Genomic DNA, 21,773 nt, shown 5'->3' with positions numbered 1-21,773 from the left:
AGTAATTAATCATGTAACCTCTGTCTTTGCAGGTGCTTAGGTAAGGTTTCTTTTGGGGTCCTTTGTAATTTAATTCTAAATGTTCTTAACTGGTGGTATTTTCGATAACATCTTTAGAAATCACTTCCATACATAATTAAATGCTTGACCAGAATTTGGCCCTGACTTAATTTGTTCTCTCATTTCTGTTCTCATTCTTTAATTCTGTTTTCTTCCTAACCTACATCTTTCAGGTATTTGTAGATTGACATCTGTCCTCTTGTGGTTGCTTCCCAGCTAGGGCGTATACATTTAAAGTTTTATGAGGCTATCCCTGGATTTCCCTGTCACTTCCCCATTATTTATTGTTGTCTTTGCCCAAATGCTGCTTAAAATTTGGTGATTTGAAATCGTATGACCACTAGTGTGCTGTATAGTTTCAGTACCAAGATACCTTGACAAGTTCCAATTTCCCAGCCCCTTTGTTTTTGTTTTTTGACATGTTATCTTTTTTGCTGTACCATTAACAGTGAATGTCATCCTTATGCAGTGAGTAGTGGGTTGCTTTTTTAATTGCCTGCACTAGTTTCGATGAGGTCATAGGGTTAAATGTGGCAGAATAGGCTTCTAATACAGTAATTCTATTATTGAATCTGTTTCTTGTTTGGGAATAAAGTTTGATTCATTACATTTCAATGGACAGAACTTAAAATCTATGCAGTATTATTAAGACTGTTTGAAAGCTTCTACTGCATATGTTCCTGTTTTTTTCTATTAATTGTTAAGGTATGTTAAGAAATACTAGCTCAAGCACTTTGCAATATTAATCTTTCTCACTTAATTTTGTTTTCATCCTCATTTGATCTTTTTGTCTTAATTTGTATGAATTGTTATGTGCTGTGCTTGTCAGGCTACTCTGTCATTCTTACCTTCTGCTAAGCTGTAAAGGATACATTTCTCCAGTAAATTTCTTCAGCAAATTACTGATCTTTCCCTCTTTCATGGATCCTGGTTGCTGCTTGTTTTTTCCACTCTTCCCCTTTTTTTTCCGTGAGCAATTAGTCTTGGGCTTTAGGCATGAGGAGTCTTCCCAAAGTTTCTGTATCTCAACAAGCAAATGAGGGCTTCTGCCAGGACAAAATTGTACATTTTCTTGTAATTATACATGTTATGGTCTTGTAATTAAGTACTTTGTTTCTAATATTTACGAAGAGCCAAGTGTAGGACTGTTGTCGTCTAACTTACAAAACTAACATGTTGCTTGCAAGTAGCAAGCTTTAAATGCAGTTCTGGTTTTTCAAGTTACAGTGAAAAGGACTTGGCATTTCTTCAGGGTTTGTTCACCAAGTGAACTGCTTCATGTAACAGTTGGAAAACATTTTTCTTTACTGCTTTGCAAAATGGCCTGAGTTCAAAAGGTTATCTGGTGTTTTTCATGAACTTTACATCACTGTACGCAACAAAGCTGCTGCTGATCAAATGTGGGCTTCGGCTTTACCAAAGCAAGATTATTGTCTTGAAGTAACTTGCACAACAGTAACTTCAGCAAAAAATTTGCATGTACAATTAGATTTGTTAATTAAGTTCCCTCACTGAGGCACAAATCACAGAATTGTGTTCCAGCATTTGGGAGGGTGAGAGGGACTCTGTGACAGGTTGGCAAAGGGAAGAACGGATGAACTGCTGGTAAAGGAAGGTTATTGTTAGAATTCTAAATGTGACTTCCCTTATCAGTATTTAAAACTACAACGTAACAGTAAATATTTTCCCAATAGTCACTCCAAGTCTTACTGACAATGATTATGTTTAGCTGATGTGAAAGTGATAACTGTGTGGAAGTTGCTTTGATTTTTGTTTAAGTTTTTTATGACTGTGTGTTGAAATACAACTTGGTGTTACTGGTAAAAACCATTTGCAGCCGCCATCACTAATACTGTATGTGCCCTGTGTGGAGACATAAATCCCAACCATTTTATTTAATTCTGAAGTTATATTCTCTAAAGAAACAAAGTACTTGCACGTGACCTTTTTTCTAATTGACTTGTTTTCCTGGGAGCTCCCTGTGGTGTGCAGTTAAGCTCTGTGCTTTGTGCTGGTGGGAGTGGAATGTCAACATTCATGAATAAGAGCCTCAGATGAGGAGAGATTTAAGTAGTCCCTGGAATGGGCTGTAAGCTTACAGGCGCTTTGTTTTGTAGCTGTTCTCCTTTTTGGTTGAAATCCTTATGAAGGGTACTTTCCTTCCCATTAGAGTTCTTCTCCCTTTGTTTTCCTGTGTTTGCTGCTGTCGGAAAATGAGTATATAGTGTAAAAGTGGAAAGTTCTCAAACAGCAGTAGTTGAACTACGGTTGTCCTGCTCTTCCCACACAGTATTATGGCAATGTTTGTAGATCCTAAACTCCAGGCATGCTGTAATTTCAAGAATTTGCTTGTTGTATTGTGTTCGGGATTTTTTCCCTGTAATGACAGTTAGAATGATAGTGAGTGCCGCTTTTGCCGCCTTGTTTGTGTATTGTATTTTGTACTTAAATCCAGACTTGTCTGTTTTTCAGGTTAGAGACTTTAGTCTGTTATGATTACATTATCCAGTGGATTGAGGTCCTCATTCAGAGCTTTTTAAGAAATCATTGAAATATGACACAGCTGCTCCATTCAGTTTTTAAATGGAAGGGTTTATTGACATCTGTTGACTTTGCATTCAATACTTTGTGCAGCATCTACGCTTAGAAAGCCTGCTCTTCATGTGCCAGGCATTTTTTTGGAAATGCCCTTCTATTTAAAATAAGCATGTCATTCTAGATTTATTAGCCGCAAAACAAAAGCCAAGAACTGCAGAAACAGAATGGTGAACACTGCGCTTATATGTGCATTTTTATTCTTTCTGCAAGCGTTTTTAATATGTGCTGTTATCAGTATTAACTGTGTCCTAGTGTGCACTTTCAGGTCAGACACATCTACGCAATACTTGCTGAATAACTGACTTTGTACTTCACAGTTTTCTTTAGCTACTTATATTCCATAGCTTGCTACAATGCAGTATGCTCCTCGTGCAGTGGTCTGCTTGGTTTCTGCTAGAGTTGCACACGTACTTCTGCCGGGTGCTGTTGAATGGGCACGTCTTGTTACTGCACGGAGATGGTGTATGTGCCTTGTAGAAGGCAGCTGAGGGTGGCAACACAACCAGAGCAAAGGTAGCTTATATGTCTGCTACTACATAGTATCACTTCAGCTGGGAGTGAGTACTGTGGCCCCTCAGGCAGCCTTAAATTGAATTGCTGAGATAGGTTTTTTTGGACCTTTTTTGAGATTCTTTCAATTCAGACCGTTTCAATGGCTGAGCACAACTGAAATACTGATGAACACAGAGGGGGGTAAGTGGAGAGACATTTCTCAGGCCATTGCCTTATATACTTTTAAAGCTGTCATAAGCCATGCTGCTGTTAAAACAACTCTGATTCTGTTCTTCCCCTTATACAGGACACTGTGTTTGCTGATGAGATCTCCCCTATTGCCAGCCTTCTGGCTCTGCTAGTTGTGTGTCCGCTATTAGTAATCAGTGTGCATTCATGCTTGCTCACACTGCAAGGTGAGCACTACAAATGTTGCTGTCACTCATGGAAAAAAACCAAACCACAAACAAGCAACAGTGGACAGCCAGTTCTGTTTCTGTTGGAAAAGTGTGTGCAACTTCCCACCTCCACTACCTCAGAGACATGAGTCAGTGTGTTTGTTCTGTTTTTGTCTCTGCCTGTCTGTGGCTTTCTCTTGTGAACTGCTTTTGCTTTATCTCCTGTGAGAGGAAGGAAGAGAGCTTTCCTGTAGTGAAGAAACTAGGCAAAGATTGCCATTGCATGAGATGCCTAAAATTTCTTGGGCTTTATTTGTGAAGAATAGCAGCTTGAAGTCCTTTTCCGGGATCTTAGGGGACCCATCATGTCTTAACTGGATCAACATTGTGCTGCTTCTGGTGCTGTATCACATCTTTACTGTTAATTGCCTTTGCAACTTACTTTGCACTCGTGACTATGGTCAGTCTTGTATCAGACTTGCCATAGTGAAAGGTGTTTGTGTTTCTCGTACAGCCGTAAGTCTGATACTAATCTCTCCTCTCTTGCCTTGAGTGCTCAGTCAAATCCTCTGTCTTCTCCTGTGTTTGTGTAAGAACAGCTATGCTGAGTCAGGCAAAGGCTTGTTTAACTCAGTAGTCTGTCTCTAGCAACAGCCAAAAGAAAACACCTTGGCAAGAGAATAAGGGCTGTGTAAAAATAGAGGTGCAGAAGCATCGCATATATACTTAGCTTCTAGACATTTGCAGCTCACTGTATTTCCCAAACCAGATGTGGTCTCTGTGTTTGGTAAATCTCAGTGTTTTTTATCTTTTGTGAGTTTGTCCGGTCTCCATCTGAACTTGAGCATCCCCAAAACTCTGTGGTACTGAACTTCACATCTCTGTGACGAGGAGATCTTGTCACTGAACTGTTTTGCTGGTGCTAAAAACAGGTTAGTTTTGTGCAAAGGGGAAGTTTAAATCCTGTTTCTGAAGCAGGAAGAGAAATTGTACAGACATTAGTTTTGTAACTTCCTTATACACCCTGCAACCTGTACAGCATGGTACAAAATCAGTGTGTATTTGAAGAGTCTGACTGGATTATCTGGGAATCACTTTTCTTTTTCTCTGCCTGGAAGGCAACTTTTTTTTTTTTGCAAGAGAATTTGGTATAAAGCATTAGGGCAACTCTTGCAACTACCTTGTTTATTTCCATTTTTTTAGAGCCTCTTTTCATAAGTCACTGAAATGCAGTACAATTCCGTGATGCATCCAGGGGCCTTGAAATACTAGAGGTAGAGGCTTGTTGTTACTTTCTTCAGAAGACTACAGAGATTGTCCATTCTTAAGGTGTTTATTTTGTTATTCTGTGTAATTCCTCTGGATCCCTGGCCAGGTTTGCACCTCATCCTTTGAGGTGTGTGTTTTCTTGAAGCTAGGAAGAGAGACATATGAAAGGATTGAGGTGTTTGGTAGTTGCACAGCCAATGATTTCCTTTATCAGGTGCTGCTTAGGTTTTTGGACTTGACTATGGAGACTGCATGTGTATGTAGGAAAGGCATTATCTCACAACCAGCTGATTGATGAGTTTTAGTTGTTTGTAGTGTTTTCATGTTATCCTTGAAATGGTAGGTTAGCTGGTAAAAACCTCCCATTTCTTCTGCTGTAGCACTTTGTGAAGCAAAAGTGTGTTTATCTTCTGTAGATCTGGAAATGTCACCCCAGCAATTAATCTAACTAGTGCTGGAAGCTATCTTGAAGGCCTGAGGATGTGTGTGGGTGGTGTTTTTTTCAGTTGTGTGTATTTTGTTGTTTGGGGTTTTTTTTCCAACCAAACACCCCATGCCTACCCAAACCCTGCAGATGTGCTTGAGGATACATCTGTAATTTTTTGGCTTGAGGCTTGATACTTGGGATCCACCTACAGAGTATTAATTTCTTGAAAAAGTGAGGATAATTTTTATTCTATAGCTGTTGGGTTCTTCATATAAACCTATAGGCATCCTGTGATCCTTCTTTTCTCCCCATTGCTCCTGGGGGAGCTTTCTGCAGGGAATCACTAGAACTTAATAGCAGTGAATCTTCCATCTCCTTTATTAACCTTGACAGCAGTAATTATGAGTACATCTGCAGTGCAGTACCATTCATTATACTGGGTTCCGCTGTTAAAAGCAATCTGATTTTTATGAGTGTAAAGTACACATGTACTGTGTGGATGTTGTGTGAACAATGCATGCTTGTTTGGTAATTTCTGTTGGGTAAGTATCTGTGTTTTGTGTTTTTCTGCACAGTATTTATTTCAGAATTGTTTGCCTGTTCTGTTTGATCCTGTGCTTCTTGATAAGAATTTTTACATAAGACTCTTTCTTCAGTCTTTCTTCCTTTTTCCCCTTTGCCCCAGATAATTTCACTGGGGCTTAAGAGTGCAAGATTAGTTCACAGGGACCCCAGGAAAGGGAAACCTACCTGATTTTTTCAACTTCTATTATTATTTGTACAAACACTTGTGTTTTTTGTCTTTTCAGGCAGAGGCCGAGGAGAAAGCGGTTTCTACCAAAGAAGTTTTGATGAAGTGGAGGGTGGATTTGGGCGAGGAGGGGGCAGGGAAATGCACAGATCACAGAGTTGGGAGGAAAGGTAACAGAACTCTAGCTCTTGAAGTTTTTTACATACATCTGCTCAGCTTTTATTTGTGCCTTTTGACTTAATAAAAACGCTTTAGGAAAGGGTATTAGGTGTATCTGTGAGTGGAGTGTCTGAATTTCTAAGTTGGAGTCAACACAGTAATGCTTCTAGAAACTCAGGAGCAAGTAAAAACATTTTTGCAAAGAAGTTTTTTGCTGAATTCCTGGGAAGAAAGAACTACTTTAAGAGATTGTAAATTACGACAGTTGCAGTGAAAGTTATGGGTGAAAATATGGATTGCGAAAGGATTCACTTCAATTTTAGTCTCAGCATTGTTGATGGTACTTAGGGTCAAATTTCAAAACATACCTAGTTGCCAAAGGCAGTGTTCATGAAAATTTCAGTTGTCACTGGGACCTTTAAAGATACTGTCCATCAAGGTCTGATTTTAAAAAAGCCCCGTCTCAGAAAAAAAAAAAAATTTCCATGCCTAAAATGAGTGGAATAGTTCCAAAACCTTATTTGAAACTTCTATTCTACCTTTCTAGGGGAGACAGACGCTTTGAAAAACCAGGGCGAAAAGATCCAGGTATGGTTTTGCTACTGTATGGGCTGAAAATGGGAGGGAGGAACAGGGTGTGTTTTGTGGAAGGGACCTGTATGTACATAAACCTTTCTTATTGCTCCCAGTATGTTGATGATACAAGATTCATGATACTGTGCCAGGCTACTTAAATGTGTTCTCAAAGTTGTCTTTCTTGTTTTGTGGTGTTTTCACTATTAGATGTTTAAATGTTTTAGATAAGAAATATCTGCACTAAGTAGGTTCTGTTTATTCAATTAAGATGTGATGTCTACAGCTGGAACAACATCCCTGTACCTCTGTGAAAGGAGTAGGTAGTGATTAACAGGTGTGCTGTGGCAATATGCCTTTTCAATGCAGCTTTTCAGCTTTTAAAACATTCCTGGTGTGTGCTCTTTTGGTTTATAGGACTTCTGGACCATGTGAACTATTAATTTTTTTTGAGTGTTTGCTAGTGTGAGGTAGATCCCAGCAGCAATGTTCTGAGGTTTCCATGCTGATGGATTTGCTGTCTGTCAAATTTTTTGAAGTCATACAGATCTTCTGTTCATTCAGGCTATTGTCTGGTCCCCCTCTCTGCCTTTTCTTTTCTGTTCTGTTTCATAAATGCTTCACCCTGGCCACATTGAGGCAGAATACTGGATCTTTAATTGTGACCCAGTATCTGTCTGAATGTTCATCTGAACTTGGAGTGGGTTGTCATCTTGGAGATGAAACGTATCTATTTAGGTAAAATCTGTATTCTGAGAGTGGGAAGAACTTCCTTTAAAGTTCTCCATCAACTGGTTGTATGGTAGCTACAGTGATTTTCTGCTTCATAGGTTTATGTATTCATTGTTCAGTGGTATGACCTTGCTCTTTTTCCATGGCATGTTTCCACATGCATGTACCATAGCTGTGCTTAGTGAGAGCTTTTGTACTAGTAAAAGTACAAAAATGAGTCTTGTCTTTTTTAGGACCCAGAGGATCTCTTGGTCTTCGCTGGAGGAGTCTTAGCTAAATATCCTCCTTACTGAATATATTGATAAAGCATAGGTCAGAGAAGACAGTTGCAGGTCCAATTTCAAGACAAAACCAAAGAGATTCAGTTGCAATTAGAAGTTGACAGGAATGTATTTTAATCCCTGCTTAGCTATCGGTGGTTTTTTTGGTGAGAGAAGCGTAAGTTTTCATTTTAAGAACCTTCCAGATTACCATGGTGGCACATGCCTTGAGAGTCGTAAATTACCATGTTTGCTTTCAAAGCTCTCCCAGTCCTCTCTCCACATAGGACATTATTTTTTTATCTATTTTAAACAGTGCTTTTTTCTGGTTTTTAAGTTGAAAGTTAACACAAAACTAAGATGTTGCTTGTTTTCCTCGTTGTTGTCCTTAAAAAGAGGTTACTTCTAAAAATAACTTGAGATTGGTCTGAGATTATCCATCTTTTAAATGCCAGTAGTGAAACTTCAGACTTTTAGTGTGCCTTTATATTCAGAGACCTTTTGGGAAAAAAAATGAGAATAGGAAAAAATAAGTGCTACTGAGATTTCAGGAGTGCATTTTTTACAAAAGACACACAGATGTGAATATATATCCCACTGTTGATTCCACTTTATTTAGCCCCTTCCTGTTGTGATAAAATTACAACACCTCCAGATCCAGACTATAGAATGCACCATGTGTGATCTAGACTGTGATAAAAATATTGCATGTCAGTTTAGGATGAGATGTATCTCTCAGCTGAAAATGAGAAGAATTTACAGTATGCAAGATGTACTTACTGAAGCTGACCTGCCTGGAAGTGAGGGTTAATGCTTCAGCTAGTATAGGGCCTGTGTTGTTTATAGCAAGTACTAGTGATCAGTACTTTGGAATACATCTTCTGTGAACCATTTTCTATAAAAGATGGTGTTCATGTGTGCTGTGGAAGTCCTGGTTCACTGTGAGGCATGGTGTACTTATTCTCAAATCATGAAGCTTTCTGTAGCACCTGATTGCTTCTATTAAGTCTCTTGTTCTATTTCTCTTCTATTTTGATCTCACTTGACTGAAAGCTCTGTAGCACGTACGATAGAAGCAAGAGACCTGCAATCTTTCTGAAGTTTTGTTAAAACAGGTTTTTTTATATTAATAGTAGTTTGTCTGCATATTGCTATGTTAGAGATTAATGTCCCAGTAAGCGGGAACATCATTCCTCTCCTCTTTACTTTCAAAGAGAAATAAGGTGGAGAGCACAAAATTGTTAACGGAAGGTATTGGTCTGTTTTGACTCAAGCCTTAATGAACAAGTAGTTACTGTTACGTAAAGGCTTTCCAATGACAAAATATTTTGAGTGTGAGATAAGGATACAGATGTGCCAAAAGAAGTCCCACATTAATACCAAGCACTAGTATACCACACAAAACACTGGGAGAAGCAATAAGATCAAGGAATGAACTGACATGCAGTTTATAATTCAGGCCAGCGTGCTTTAGCAGAGGCATGTATTGGTTTCTGTTAAACTCCTTAATGTAAGATTTTATTCCCCAACTTTATTGTACTTCAGTTTTTCATTGCTCTTTTGTAGAGCCTTGGCTTAGCCTCAGATTACATAATTTACTGAGTTGCCAACTTTTCATGTTCTTTGTTCTGGGCGATCATATTCCAGAATTAATAAGAGATCTATTATTAAACTGTTCTGGGCATTCATAATGGATGACAGTGCAAGAACCCCTCTATTAAAATCACGAGATTAAAAAAGTAATAGACCTTCAACAAAGAATTACTTCTCAAATATGATCAACACACTTAAGAACAACTGTTCTTAAAAATTGCTTTTCCAGTGCTCACAACAATTTGCAAGTTCACATTTGTCTAATTCACGACATAAACAATGTACGTTCTTAGTTTCAGTATGTGAATTGAAGATGTACAAAGTATTTGCGAGTTTCTGTTGCCCACTGTCACAGTCCTGATGGACTTCATTGAGAACCCGAATCCCTTCTGGAAGGCTGAGGCCATTAGCAAAGAAAATGATCAAGTTTTCTTGATTATGGCTCTCTTCTAGAACTGCAAGATAGCTGCTTAATTTTCTGTGCAACCTCTTGACTAATACCAGCTTAGTAGCTGAGGGGATTTGATTAGTTACCAGCAATTACACACTGGTAGTAACTAGTTGTAATGTAGATTAAACAAGACAGTAAGTCAGTTGAGCAACCTGACTGAGTTCTGTTCAATGTGTTTTTTGGTTAGGTTAAGAAGATGAATCTAAAAAGGGTGTCCAAGTGACTATTAAAAGGATGTTGAATTTCTTTGAGTTGCTCTTACCCCCTATTCTGCCTGGCTTGTTTTTCTTCCCTACCTCACTAGCAAGAAGTGCATCCAAAGGAGCTCATCACCAGCTTGGCCTTGCAATGTTAGTCAAAATGTAGAGTGCAGTTTCGTTGCATCACCCCAATCAGCAATTTCTCCAGGATTGCTTTCCAGTGTTGGGCCATGCCATGTTTCCAATACTTTCAGACATCCATGGTTCATCAGCTCTCTAGAACTGTAAAAGCAATAGGGGTGTTTTGTTTACCCCTTGTTCTGCAGCTGTTCTGAAGTAACTACACAGTTGTTTGACTAATTTGCTTCTGTAGTAGTATTGAGCTTTACATTCCAAAATGCAGTATTTGAACATTGTGTTTAGTGTATACTAAACGTATTTTTCTCTTTATTCTTGCTTTTTTCCCTTGCTTTTGAACCAAATCTGTAAGTAGAAAATTATTTAAAAACCAGGACAACTTCAAAGTATCAAGTCATGTAGAAACCAAAGCAAGCTGCCCACACTTTGATTAGGTGTTAATAGAAATTAGAAATAGCTTTTTATAACTTTGGCTCTAAATGGTGGGATTATGGTACTGTCCTGTTGGGATTATGTATCTGAATTTTAGAACAAGTGGTTTGTCTTGAGATTGGAGTATGTGATATATGGGAAAAACAATACCTCACACAGAATATTGCTCTCGTCATAAATGTGTTTTCAGACTTGACACAGGAATCTGTTCTACTGCTCTTGTGCTGGTTCTTAATTTGTAAGGCCCTTCTCAATGTCTTAGATTGATGGAGAACATGGAAATGACACTTGCAAGAAGTACTTAATTATTGGTACTGATATGAGGGTGGAAAAAGGATCTTTAGTCCGCATATGCGTCAACAGCTAAGAAAAGCAGGGATGAAGACAATGTAACTTGATAGTGTGTTGCTGTCCAAGCTCCATAATATTAATGAATGCTTTTACATAAAATTAAATTTAAAAAAGGATATTTTCAGAGTATCTGTAGTAAACCCAGATCTGTCTGAGGTCTGGAATGTGGGGAGGCAGTACATATCAGTTCAACAATATCGGAATGAGAGTTGAATTGCAGTGAAAATGTAGGCCCTCTGCCTCATTCCCCTTTCCTGTGTGAAAATGCTTCTGTGGGACTGCTTCCAATTTCCCCAGACCCTAAAACAAAGTACCTTGTTGCAAACTTTTTTTGGGTGGTGAACACACTTCCATTAACAGAGTTCTGGGGCTTGAGAAGAATTCCCTTAAACAGTATCTCATCAGATAGCTTGAGACTGTTTTTCCTGCTCCTGACCACTTCAGTGAAGCTAAAAGGATGCGTATTTGGTAGTGTATTATGCTGTTGTCAATGAAAGTTGTGTTTTATGCCACCTTGGTTTCTGGTAAAAAAGTCTTTTACACTTGATGGATAACTTTTACTTTATTTTGATACTTGTCTGTGCAGGTATGAATGCATAATAGGCACTGCTTTTGTTGAGAGCTTGGAAATAATTATCCATCATTCTGTTTATCCTTTAGCTACTTAAATTAGGAACTTCAGAACAGTGTCTTAATTGCAATAGAGTTATGAGGCACTTAAATACAGAAGTCTTGTGTATAGTTTTAATTTTTTATTTTAAAATTGATTCAAGTGTGTCTAAATATTTTTGTGCTGTGTGTACAGGCAAATATTGATGTTAAAAAGCATAAAATATAAATGGATGCAGTTCTTTTCATGTATATAGTGCACCCTTCTGGGTCAGATCTACTTGAGACAAGCAGCGCAAAGGTGAGAACATGTGGAATGTATGGTCCTTTTAAAAAAAAAAAAAGTACATTAATTCATTTAGAGTAGTTTGTTTTCCACTGCTAAATAATTTACTCAGTGTTTCCAGACACGAAAAAATTTCCGCTGCAGCAGCTGTCATATACGTCAAGATTTTTTTGATAGTGTCTTCATAGACCTGTCTTGAAATGAGATGTTCTCTTATTTGGCAGAAGGAAGAACTACAGTTAGTATTTACAATTTTGCTTAATAAGCACAGCAGGAGTGCTTTTCACTGCCATGAGAGATTGGCAGTACTTTCTAAGAGTGAATTCGGCCATCTGAAAACTCATATAACTCTGTATCCCCAAAGAGTTAAGAGGACAGAAAAATTAGGATCTTGGATTAATAGAGTTGCTTATACCAGAATTAATATATTCACTGAATTACCCTGTATTGGTTTTGGCTGAGTTTTTTGTTCTGTGGTGTATTCCATTTTGTCACAAGCTGGTTAATTATGATTTTGGTCAGCTTTGGGAGTTTTGAAGGTCTCTCCTTTCAGGGACGGTGCGGCTTTAATCGTAGTCTGGTGAATTTGGCATGTAGCTCTTTTAATTTCCAAGAATTAGTACTGTGAATCTTGTACCTGACTTTGTCCTGGGTGGTTAATCCAGCCTTTCCTCAGTTTACGTGGGCACACCAGTTCTCTTTACTCTGCGTATTATGTTGTAATCAAAAGGATGGGAGTACAAGAGAAAGATCACTAGAAGATGGCAGGGCAGGCAAGGAAGGAAGGTTGTAAATGGAACCTGAAAGTTTAATGTATTAATAATTAAAAAAGCACAAAGTTCAAAGTCTGCTCTCTTTATTCTGTGAGGCCTGTCTCAGAGAGCTGGAAGCTGTCAGCATGCTGCCCATTGATGCGGATCTCCTTGTCAGTCCTTTTTGGACTCTTTGAGTCAGCTGCAGCTGGGAGCTCAGGAATAGCCTTGTCAAAATTCTCCATCTTGATCTGATATTCACCTTTGGCATTGCGGGCTAGCACAGAGGCAAAGCGATGGTACAGCATGATCTCTGAGGGGAGGTAGGACGTTCTCCTTTGACACGTTTCTCCTGTGCCCTCCTGCACAGCTGAGAGAAAGACAACCAGCTCAAAATGCTGAGCAGCTTCTCTTTGGAGGAGAGCAGCCAGCGGGCTGGATGGGGTGATTGAATGGTAGTAGGTCAGTGGGAAGATGAAAAAAGGACACTCATCCGAAGTAATGCTGTCTAGGTGGAAGTCAACACTCGTTTGGTGCAGCTGCCCATTTTCTTGTTCTTGGTAGAGTACAGCAGAAATTTGGACGCTAGTTAGTGGGCTGGAGCGTGTGTTGGCCACCTGGAACATAAGGTACAGCTTTCCCTCTGTGTGCGTCACTACGGCAGAGCGGGTGAAGCGGATGGAGAATGCCCGATTCTTGGGTCGAGCGATCTTTGCCACAAAAGCACCTGCATTGTGGAAAAGGACAAACTGAAAACCAGCACAGTGCCTGGATTGGTTCCCTGCAGCCTCTGAGCTCTGTGAACCAGTCCAAAGGAACAGAAGCAGGCTTGGGTGGACATGGTCCTTCTAGCCTCAGCCTGCATGTCTGAAAACTGCTAGATTGGCAGCACACTAACCTGTTCTTGTTTTAAAAATACAGCATTCCTGAAATGGTTCTTTTCCTAAACTATGTTCCCCTACTAGTATTTAGAGAATGAATTGTAGCTGTAGGAAGGAGAGCCCTTGGCTTGCCACGATTTACTGTAATTGGTAGTAATACCTGATCTTGGTGTGCTGCCACTGGAGAAGCTCTTTGTTAATACACGGTAAACTAACCTGTATATTTTTTAAGTCTCTTGAAATACTTTAAACCTGAAAATTACTTTAAATAATTTTAAATACTTTGAAATAGCTGTGACATTGTAAAAGTTCTCATTACTTTTACATAAGGTACTAAGGAATATGCAAATGCTGACTTAAAGGTCAACAAAAATACTTCAGCTAGACAAAAGTAAACTTGAAAATCAAAGCAAATTGACTTTAAATATTGTAATTCCATGGAAAAGACCTGAAGACATAATGGTATAAGAAATAAGTGATTGAGAATAAGTGGGGGTCTGCCACAAGTATTGCCCAATGCATAGTGGAACTCTCAAGTCCCTATCCTGCTGTCGCCTACTTTATGACTTTTGTTAATGAAAGGAGTTTGAACTTTTACTACTACATAGCCAAAATCTTATTATCCTTGTAGTGACTGACCTAATTGTTCGTTCAGATATAAATATGATCACTATTCTAGCTCCATTTCTTAAATCTTAATTGTTACACCTATTCTGTTTAAAGATTAAATATGAAGGATTACCTGTGATGAAGGCTTCCAGCATGAGCCCCAGGACCATCTGTATTGCAAGCAGTGCAATAGCACTGGGACAGTCCCCGCTTGGGAACATAGTGCCGTAACCAATTGTGAGTTGTGTCTCCAGTGAGAAGGAGAAAGCAGCTGTAAAGCTGGTGATGTATTTGACACATATAGTATGGTTGTCAGGTGGAGCATCATGGTCCAGCTCCAGGTCCCCATTCATCTCAGCCAGAAAATACCAAAGCACTGCAAAGACTAGCCAGTGAATGACAAAAGAAGCAGAAAAGACAAGCATCATCCATCTCCACCGCATGTCCATTAATATTCCCCATGCATCTCGGAGGTATGCCAGACTTTTTCCTTGGGCACCATCCATCTGGAATGTGCTATGTCCATCCTTGGTCACCATCCTCAGGTATCTTTGGGTCAGTAGGGGAGCACTGGATTTCGTGTTATTGCTCTCTATCATATCAGTTGTCATTGTCTAGAAAAGAGAAAAAAAGGAAAAAATGTGATACAGTGCAGCGTATTTGTATTTTGCCTAACTTTCACAGATTTTGACACATCAGCAGGGGTTGAAATGCTGCAGCCAACAAAGGAGGGCTTATAGATTGCAATCCAGAGAAGATTAAGTCAGGAGCCTGGAGAGGAATTTACCACTCTTTGTGGTAATACTTTGCTAAAAGATTAAGTTTAAAAATCTGACTGCTTCTCAAGTTTTCCCTGCTTAGTTGTTTAAATATAACTTTCATACTTTACCTTCCTAAATTTACATTTGAGTTGCATGTTTTAATTCTTTAGGGGTGGGTGGGATGTGATTAGGCATGCTGTATCGGAAAAGAAAATGAATTTTGTCTGATTGTATCAGTTTTAATAACTTCTTTAGAAGCATAATAGTTTACATTTTAACAGTATAATAGTTTACAGATACTATTATGAACACTGTTAACAATAATGCTATGGAAATAATGTTTTTTATATTATTTCGCTAACATGTTCATGCATGTTAGGGGAATGCTGTGGTTTACCTAGTAGCCCTTTCGGACTTTCCTAGCTGAAGGAAATGACTGCTGTCTGGGCCCACCATGTCCAGTTAAGCAGAATTCCAATATTTGGGGCAGAGCTGCTTCTGGGAGTCTAAGGTTGTTCGTGTAAGGATCAGGTGGAAAGAGGGCAGGAGACCAATGCTGAAAATATACTGTGATGTAATTTGAAATCTAGGCTGCCAAAGCAGTGTACTTTTTATTAGTGACCAAATAAGAACATAGGACAGCAAGTGTATGGGAATTAGGGGTGAAGGTGGAATTGCAAATGTGGGAAGCAAAATGGATAGTTGTGGGTATTTGACATGTTAGGCTCCTTTATTTACTATTAAACCTCGAAACTTGCCAAACTTGTCAGAGATGCTCAAGTGTCTTTTGAAAAGACACTGGCCACTCAAATCCATAAATTATATAAATACTGAATATTAAAGTTCACCTGGGACACATTAAAATTAAATACAGGTTCATGTAAGATAGACTTCACAATGTATACAGCCTACTTAAAGAAGATTGGGAGGAAGCTTGTTTGTAGAACGACAGAGGATTTTTTAAAAAAAATAAATTCTGCAAATCATAATTATACATGGTGTATTTAGTCAGCTTTGGTTTCCTATCAATTTTGACCTTTCTTTGAATTACGACTGTTTCAGTGTATAATACAAGTGTACAGACAGCCTAGAGGAATTGGATTTCTTTTCTCCCCATGAGTGCTGTCTTAGTTTTATCTTGAAATGCATTAGATCTAAGGATCCTGAACTTCAGAATGAATTTATGGAAGGTAAAAATCTTTCTTGTGATGTTTGATGCTGTAAACCAGCATGTTTTGTGACTGCTTACTTGATCTTGTTACCAAATTTTAGTAAAGACAGAACATTCTCTTTTGTTTTCACTTAATGCATGCTGAAGTATGGGAATTGACATGGCAGTGAATATTTAGGTAAATTTTTTTTCTTTCCTTCTGTAGGTTCTCAAAACCATTCAGCTATTTCTTCTATTCATGTAGTCAAAGGAGGTAGGGTAGATGATGGCCTGAGTGGGATTTGGTGGTTTTCCCCCCATTTTTATTTTTCATTTCACATCCCCTAGAAAGGAGCGTTTTGAAACAGCTCCCTGTGCTGGAGAATACAGTGGCCTTACTGAGATTTTCCTGGTCAGTAGTGCCAGGTTACATTTCTTGGGGGATTCTGATCATAGTCCATTCAGCTTATAGCATGACCCCGCACCTTCATTTGAGTTTGATCTTTCATCTATGATACAGCTCTGTAAATGAGTTTTCAGTCTTGCTGCACTGTTACAGAATTTAAAATAACCTGAATACAGTTTTAAATGCTTCAGGAGCCAAATGATTAGCAACTTGTCTGTAGAACAGAGTCCTTGTGCTGAGATTTAGAAAAGCCTTTCTTGGATGCTGTGAAGGAGCTGGAAAAAGGGGCTTCTCCGAATGGGAAGAATGATGGGGACCATGCTTAAAATGAGCTGTGGACGATGCCTTGGTTTTATCATCTTAGGATAAGGAGTACACACAGTATTTGTGTGAATAGAGAACACCTGCAGAACAACATGGTTCTGGGTGTAAACATCATGCATTCTTGAAAAAACAAACAACAAAACGCAAAACCAAAATTGATGTGTTTCTGTAGGTTCTCATGGTACTTGGAGGGCAGCATCTGCTTAGTAGCTTCCAAGTAATACAGGTTTGCAAAACAAACAAACGCTGTGAGAATTAACCTGATACAGACTGGTTGGTGACAGAAGCCTTTTTTCTACAGTGTTACATACATTAAGGAAAAACATACTTAATGTGGTACACTTTTTCTTTGCTACACTTTGTGTCTTCCATATATCAATGCTAAGGTAGTGTGCTTGGGTGCCACAGACTTTACCCAGAGCAAAACGCTGTGAGCATTGCAGGGTCTCAGTTTTGTCAAGGAGCTTTCTTGGGAGCTGATTGATCATTTAATTTTGACTTAAAGCTCTGAAAAAATTTAGTTAGTGTTCATTGTCAGGTTGTTTAGGATCTTTTCTGTGGGGGAGGATCCATTACTGACAGATTTTGAAGGTACTTGAGAAAGAGAAACTCCGTTAGCCCCCAGCAGCACGATTTACAACAGTCTTGTGTCTCTGCTCCATGGGACTCCCAGCAGGGGAATTTGCCTGCTAAGGTTAACCAGGTTACTGCTCTGGTCTGATTTGATATATAGGCCTACTATTTTTATTGTCTAGGACTGTTGAAAATATTAGGCTTCTAATTTGATGGCAGTGATAGCACTGGAAGTGTGTAAGCTTGAGTTCCAAAACAATTTGGGTTCTTTTTTTTTAAAAAAAAATCTTATTTGATTTTGCAAAAGCTATTGATAGCTTTGAGCCACAAGTCTCAACTTCTTGGGGTGGGGAAAAGTGGGTAAGAAACTGCAGATAGGTTCCGAGAGCATTGCAGTTGGTTTAGAATAAGAGATGAAAGAACTGCCCTGTGAGAAATAGCTTACTTGGGCTGGAGGATCAGTCCTCTGTATTCTCAAAAGCAAAGTCAATTTAGGAGTAGATGTGACTGAATTTAAAAAGAATTACTGCCTTCTTTCTACTCTTTTTGTTGCCCAATGTAGTAAAAAATACAAATACCTTCTTTCTTTGTTAGTGATAAATTAATGACGTTGTAAAGTACAGTTTGGACCATCTGATGTGATCCCCTGCCTGGCATGTTCCTTGATGTCCCCACATTAATCCCAGTTTCAAACAGTGTATGTTTTGGAAAGACATTAAACTTTGACTTGAAAAGAAAAATTCTGCATTGTTTTTGGGAGTATACTTATCTCTCACTGCTAAATACCTACTGTGTTTTTAATCCAGATTTGTCTAATGTAATCTCTTAACTTAACGTTATGCAGTTTGTCTGGCTTTGCTTTCCCTGGTTCCTGACTTGTGAAACTGTTACAGCTTTGAGGTGTTCTTCCATCTCCCAGCTGATAGCCCTTGACTGGAAAGACTGGAACTGTCAGGAATTACTTTTCTAAACATCTTTTGGCATGTTGACCAGTTTTTCATCCTGCATTCAGTATGTCTTAAGTCTTCCTGTTTCCAGCCTATTGAAAATGTAATGGTTATCACCAACTGTAGTGTGCATGTCTGTTCTTCGACCTTTTTTTAGTCTCTTTGCCATCATTGTCCCTCATTCTGGCTTCTTCCTTCTATTTGCCATTCTAAGACAAGTCAGTTTAGGGTGAGTACTACCTTTTTAAATCAAAGTCACAGTTTCCCTTTTCCTAGGAGTTGGGCAGGTTCTAAACTGACCTGGCTTGCTAATGATTTTTGTGTAATAAAACCTTGCCTTACAGCTCTAGTATATTGCTTGCATTTCTGAAATTCATGACCCAGCATACTGATCTCCCGTGCTCTGTCTTTTTGACCGAGATCTTCCTTGAGTTGTAACAGCCCTTTGTTAACATTGCTGCTTCACGCCACCGTGTTGCTTTCCTCTTCTTTCCTCTTGCTTAGCCTTTTTCTTGACAGAAGCAGCTCAGCTGTTAAAGACTTCAGTAGGATTGTAGGGGGGCTCGTTTGCAGCAGTGTTTGTTTGCCTTCTTGGTTGAAGGTATTTAAAGTGATGCTTCCAGCCTGTTTTCAGCTCAGTATGTTAATGCACCTGCAACCATCTTAGGAGCCTGAGTGCCTTTATGTGGAGCTGTGTTCAGGGTAGACTCCTGCAGTGCTGCCCTACCTGCCCAACTTCTGCTCTTCAAATTGTTCTAATTGACCTTGGAAGGGATTTCAGGCAGTTTTTAGTGTACTGCTTCATTATGACAGTGAAGTAGTCAAGAGTACCTGCTGTTGGGAGTAACTGCAAAAACTGCTTACAACTGTAGCATAATTTGAAGATTTATTAGAACCCAGGTGGTGCTGGCATGACCCTGTGGGAATGTGTACATTCCCTCTTTACTTGATGTGGGTCCACATAATCTTCTACTAGTTTCTGTCATCTCTGTACTCCAAGCTGTGATCATGCAGATGTGTTGTTGCCTCTGCACTTTGCAAAAAGAACAAATATATATTTTTTAAAAGACACTTTCATGCTATTAAAATGTTGGTATTGTTATTAGATTGAGTGGCAATCCTTGAGATGCTCTGACATTAGTATTAGGAAATGAAGTTTTTTTTCAGTCTTGATGACATGACTGGATCATAAAACTTACATTAAGGGACAATCTTAGAAATGTAGGAGGTAATTCAGTTAGAGTAACTGCTTTGGTTGAAAGCTTCTGCTGCAGTTGTTAGTAGGATAGTTAAAATTTCAAACACGTTTGTCCTTTAGGTTTTGTAGCTAACGCCTCATTGAGATGAATGGGAGTAGTTTGTGACAAAACTGTTTTTTCCAAGCAGTCTGCAGAATTAAGATAACAGTTTTTAGGACTTGCTGCACATATAAGCAAGTCTTGTAAAAATGGGAACTTCTAATTTAGTGAGCCCAAGTCCTGCTTTTCAAAGCAAGTGCCACAAAGGATAGGATGCAAGAGCTTTTACTTTTGACCTTCTGTGACAGCTTACTACAGAATGCACTTCAAAAAACCCCAAACAAACAAAAAGCTACCAAAATTTTGGTAAAATGGGAGAGCGTGTCTTTTTTTATTTTTAATAGTACAGAAAACAAGACTGCTTAGATACTTGGATTTTTGGGAACATCTGTAATGCTCCATTTTTTGTATGTGTTTTTGCATGCTGAAGCTAGTGTGAGGATTCATATAAACTCTAAATTCTTGATTCTGAGGTAATATCTGATTGGACCAACTAGTCTGGCCACCTTTATAGAAACAGAAAAAACTTTACCAAGACTTGGCTTAAATATTGTTTAAGGCTTTAAAATATGCTTGTATAGATTAAAACCTTGTAGAAAAAGCTAAGTCCAAAATGTAGTCTTGTTAATGAAGGAGTAAATTCACAGAGGGAGGATTTTATTTGATGTAAGGCTGCAGTAATAGAAGTCTGCTGCCATCCATCTTTTGTGGGAGCTTGCTGGTTTTGAAGAGCAGTCCTGCCCTGTGTGATGCAGACTTTGTAATAGCTTGACTAGAATAACTCGAGTTTTCTGGGATGTTGGAGTTCGTGCTTGATGCCTGTGCACGGCTTCCTGGGCAGCAGTGCTAGCTCACAGTGTGTCCATAAGCACAGAGAATGCATTGATTTGAAAATGATTGAAGATGTGAGATATAATTAGAGATGGTAAAAGCAGGCTTGATGAGGTGAAGCTCACTTTCATTTGTGATGGAACTGAAGTGCTGAGTTATGATGAATGTGACAAGGTGAGGATGACTTTTTCATAACGCTTGGCCAACACCTGGCTACCTTAGCTGGAGGCTTGCAAATGCTCTGTTTCCGAAGCATTGAGAGTCTGTCCAGCACTGTTTAACTTGAAAACTTCCTGAAAAAATATTGCCTGATGACTTCAGTTTTGCTTTGTATTCTGTTAGGGATATGCTCATCTGAGAGAGCGTTTGCTTCTTTTTGAAGGAGGGGGGGCAATCAGAAACCATTTTAAGGTAATAATTTAGCCAGCTGTAGAAAGAAAACTCTGTGCCCTGAAAACAACTTTGATTTCTTTGATTAAAGAATGACAGAACAATTTCTAATTGTACAATAAGAAAAAGAAAAAAAATATTTGCGTACTTACCGGTCTCTGAAGGGCTTGTGTGCAGGAGAAGGGGGAATACCTAGGTTCCAGGAGGAAGTCTGGGCTGGTCTTGTATATTGGTCCCAGCACTGGAGAGAAGCTTCCCACAAGTGGTTGGTAGAGATTTTTTTTTTTTTTTTTTAATTTAAAAAATGGGTTTGTATGTCTCATGCCTGTGTTTATAGTGCTGGGGGGGGGGTGTGTGTTGGTTTTCATCTGAAGCTGATTTGATTGGTCATTTTGCCTGCAGGGGGGCCGGTTAGCTCTGATCATGTGGAAAAGAATGCTGGTTTGTTAGGAGCATTTCTTTACCCAACACAAACCCTTAGCAGCCAAGGAGAAATCCTCAAACACTTACTTGGAGAAGGGGTGCCTTCCCCCTCACCTCCTTAATCAAGATAATTTTTTAGGTTTGTATAATCTGAAAGTTTTATGTTAAAGTTGAAAAGGCCAAAATTCCCCTGGAAAAGCTGAATGGGAAAAGTTCCTGTAGTGCTGCTGAAAAACACACACTTTTCAGATAATTTCTCTCTAACCAGTGTCAACTACTGTTTGTTTAGGTGAAGAGAGACACTAGTGTCTCACTGCTGCTTGTCTAGTGCCACTTCTTCCTCTTCTCATTAGGTCCTGAGCTCCTGAGTGTTGGTCTTAACAAAGCTGGGCTGCAGCTAATGGTACAGCCGGTGGTGTCTGGAGGGTGTTACTGAACTGTAGCTTAATGCTGGTCAGAAGATGCAGATCTGGCCACTTTTCCATCTCCATGTTGCTCCTTTGTGAAAACATGGAATTAATCTCAGATTTTGCTAAAGCCTAGGAATGAAACGGTGCAGATTAAGTGGGTTGCTGATTCCATGCAGTAAACGAAACCACTTTCACTTGTGCTGTTTTCTCTCTTACTTAGCAAATGAGAAGAGTTATTC

General features: G+C 39.0%; 2 protein-coding genes across 14 annotated transcripts in view; one reads left to right on the top strand and one right to left on the bottom strand.

The window, feature by feature from the left end:
- The window catches only part of GIGYF2 (GRB10 interacting GYF protein 2), a 79,126-nt gene that overhangs the window by 22,790 nt on the left and 34,563 nt on the right, over positions 1–21,773 (top strand). For 12 of the 13 annotated variants that reach the window (XM_056357978.1, XM_056357975.1, XM_056357977.1 and 9 more), the window contains 2 exons: positions 6,054–6,165; positions 6,702–6,742. The exons of the other annotated variant lie outside the window; for it this stretch is intronic. In XM_056357978.1, the coding sequence (XP_056213953.1) occupies positions 6,054–6,165; positions 6,702–6,742 (153 nt within the window). The remainder of the gene's footprint in view (positions 1–6,053; positions 6,166–6,701; positions 6,743–21,773) is intronic. 13 annotated transcript variants of the gene reach the window in all.
- KCNJ13 (potassium inwardly rectifying channel subfamily J member 13) lies at positions 6,756–20,957 on the bottom strand. The gene is made up of 3 exons (XM_056357983.1): positions 20,854–20,957; positions 14,155–14,635; positions 6,756–13,258 (listed from the first exon to the last, which is right to left on the bottom strand). Exons 2-3 carry the CDS (start codon positions 14,630–14,632, stop codon positions 12,636–12,638), a joined length of 1,101 nt encoding a protein of 366 aa, XP_056213958.1. The 5' UTR covers positions 14,633–14,635; positions 20,854–20,957; the 3' UTR covers positions 6,756–12,635.

The sequence above is a fragment of the Falco biarmicus genome, chromosome 13 (genome assembly GCF_023638135.1).
Source record: "Falco biarmicus isolate bFalBia1 chromosome 13, bFalBia1.pri, whole genome shotgun sequence".
Lineage (NCBI taxonomy): Eukaryota > Metazoa > Chordata > Aves > Falconiformes > Falconidae > Falco > Falco biarmicus.
Note: the sequence above shows the minus strand (reverse complement) of the source record. Positions and strands in the feature narration are given on the sequence as shown.

What these genes read in the sequence shown, in the direction of transcription:
- KCNJ13 (XM_056357983.1), bottom strand. Translation starts at nt 14,632, where the DNA reads ATGACAACTGATATGATAGAGAGCAATAACACGAAATCCAGTGCTCCC. An exon ending in GCTGGAAGCCTTCATCACAG is followed by an intron (nt 13,259 to 14,154) that starts GTAATCCTTCAT and finishes TCCACAATGCAG; the next exon opens with GTGCTTTTGTGGCAAAGATC.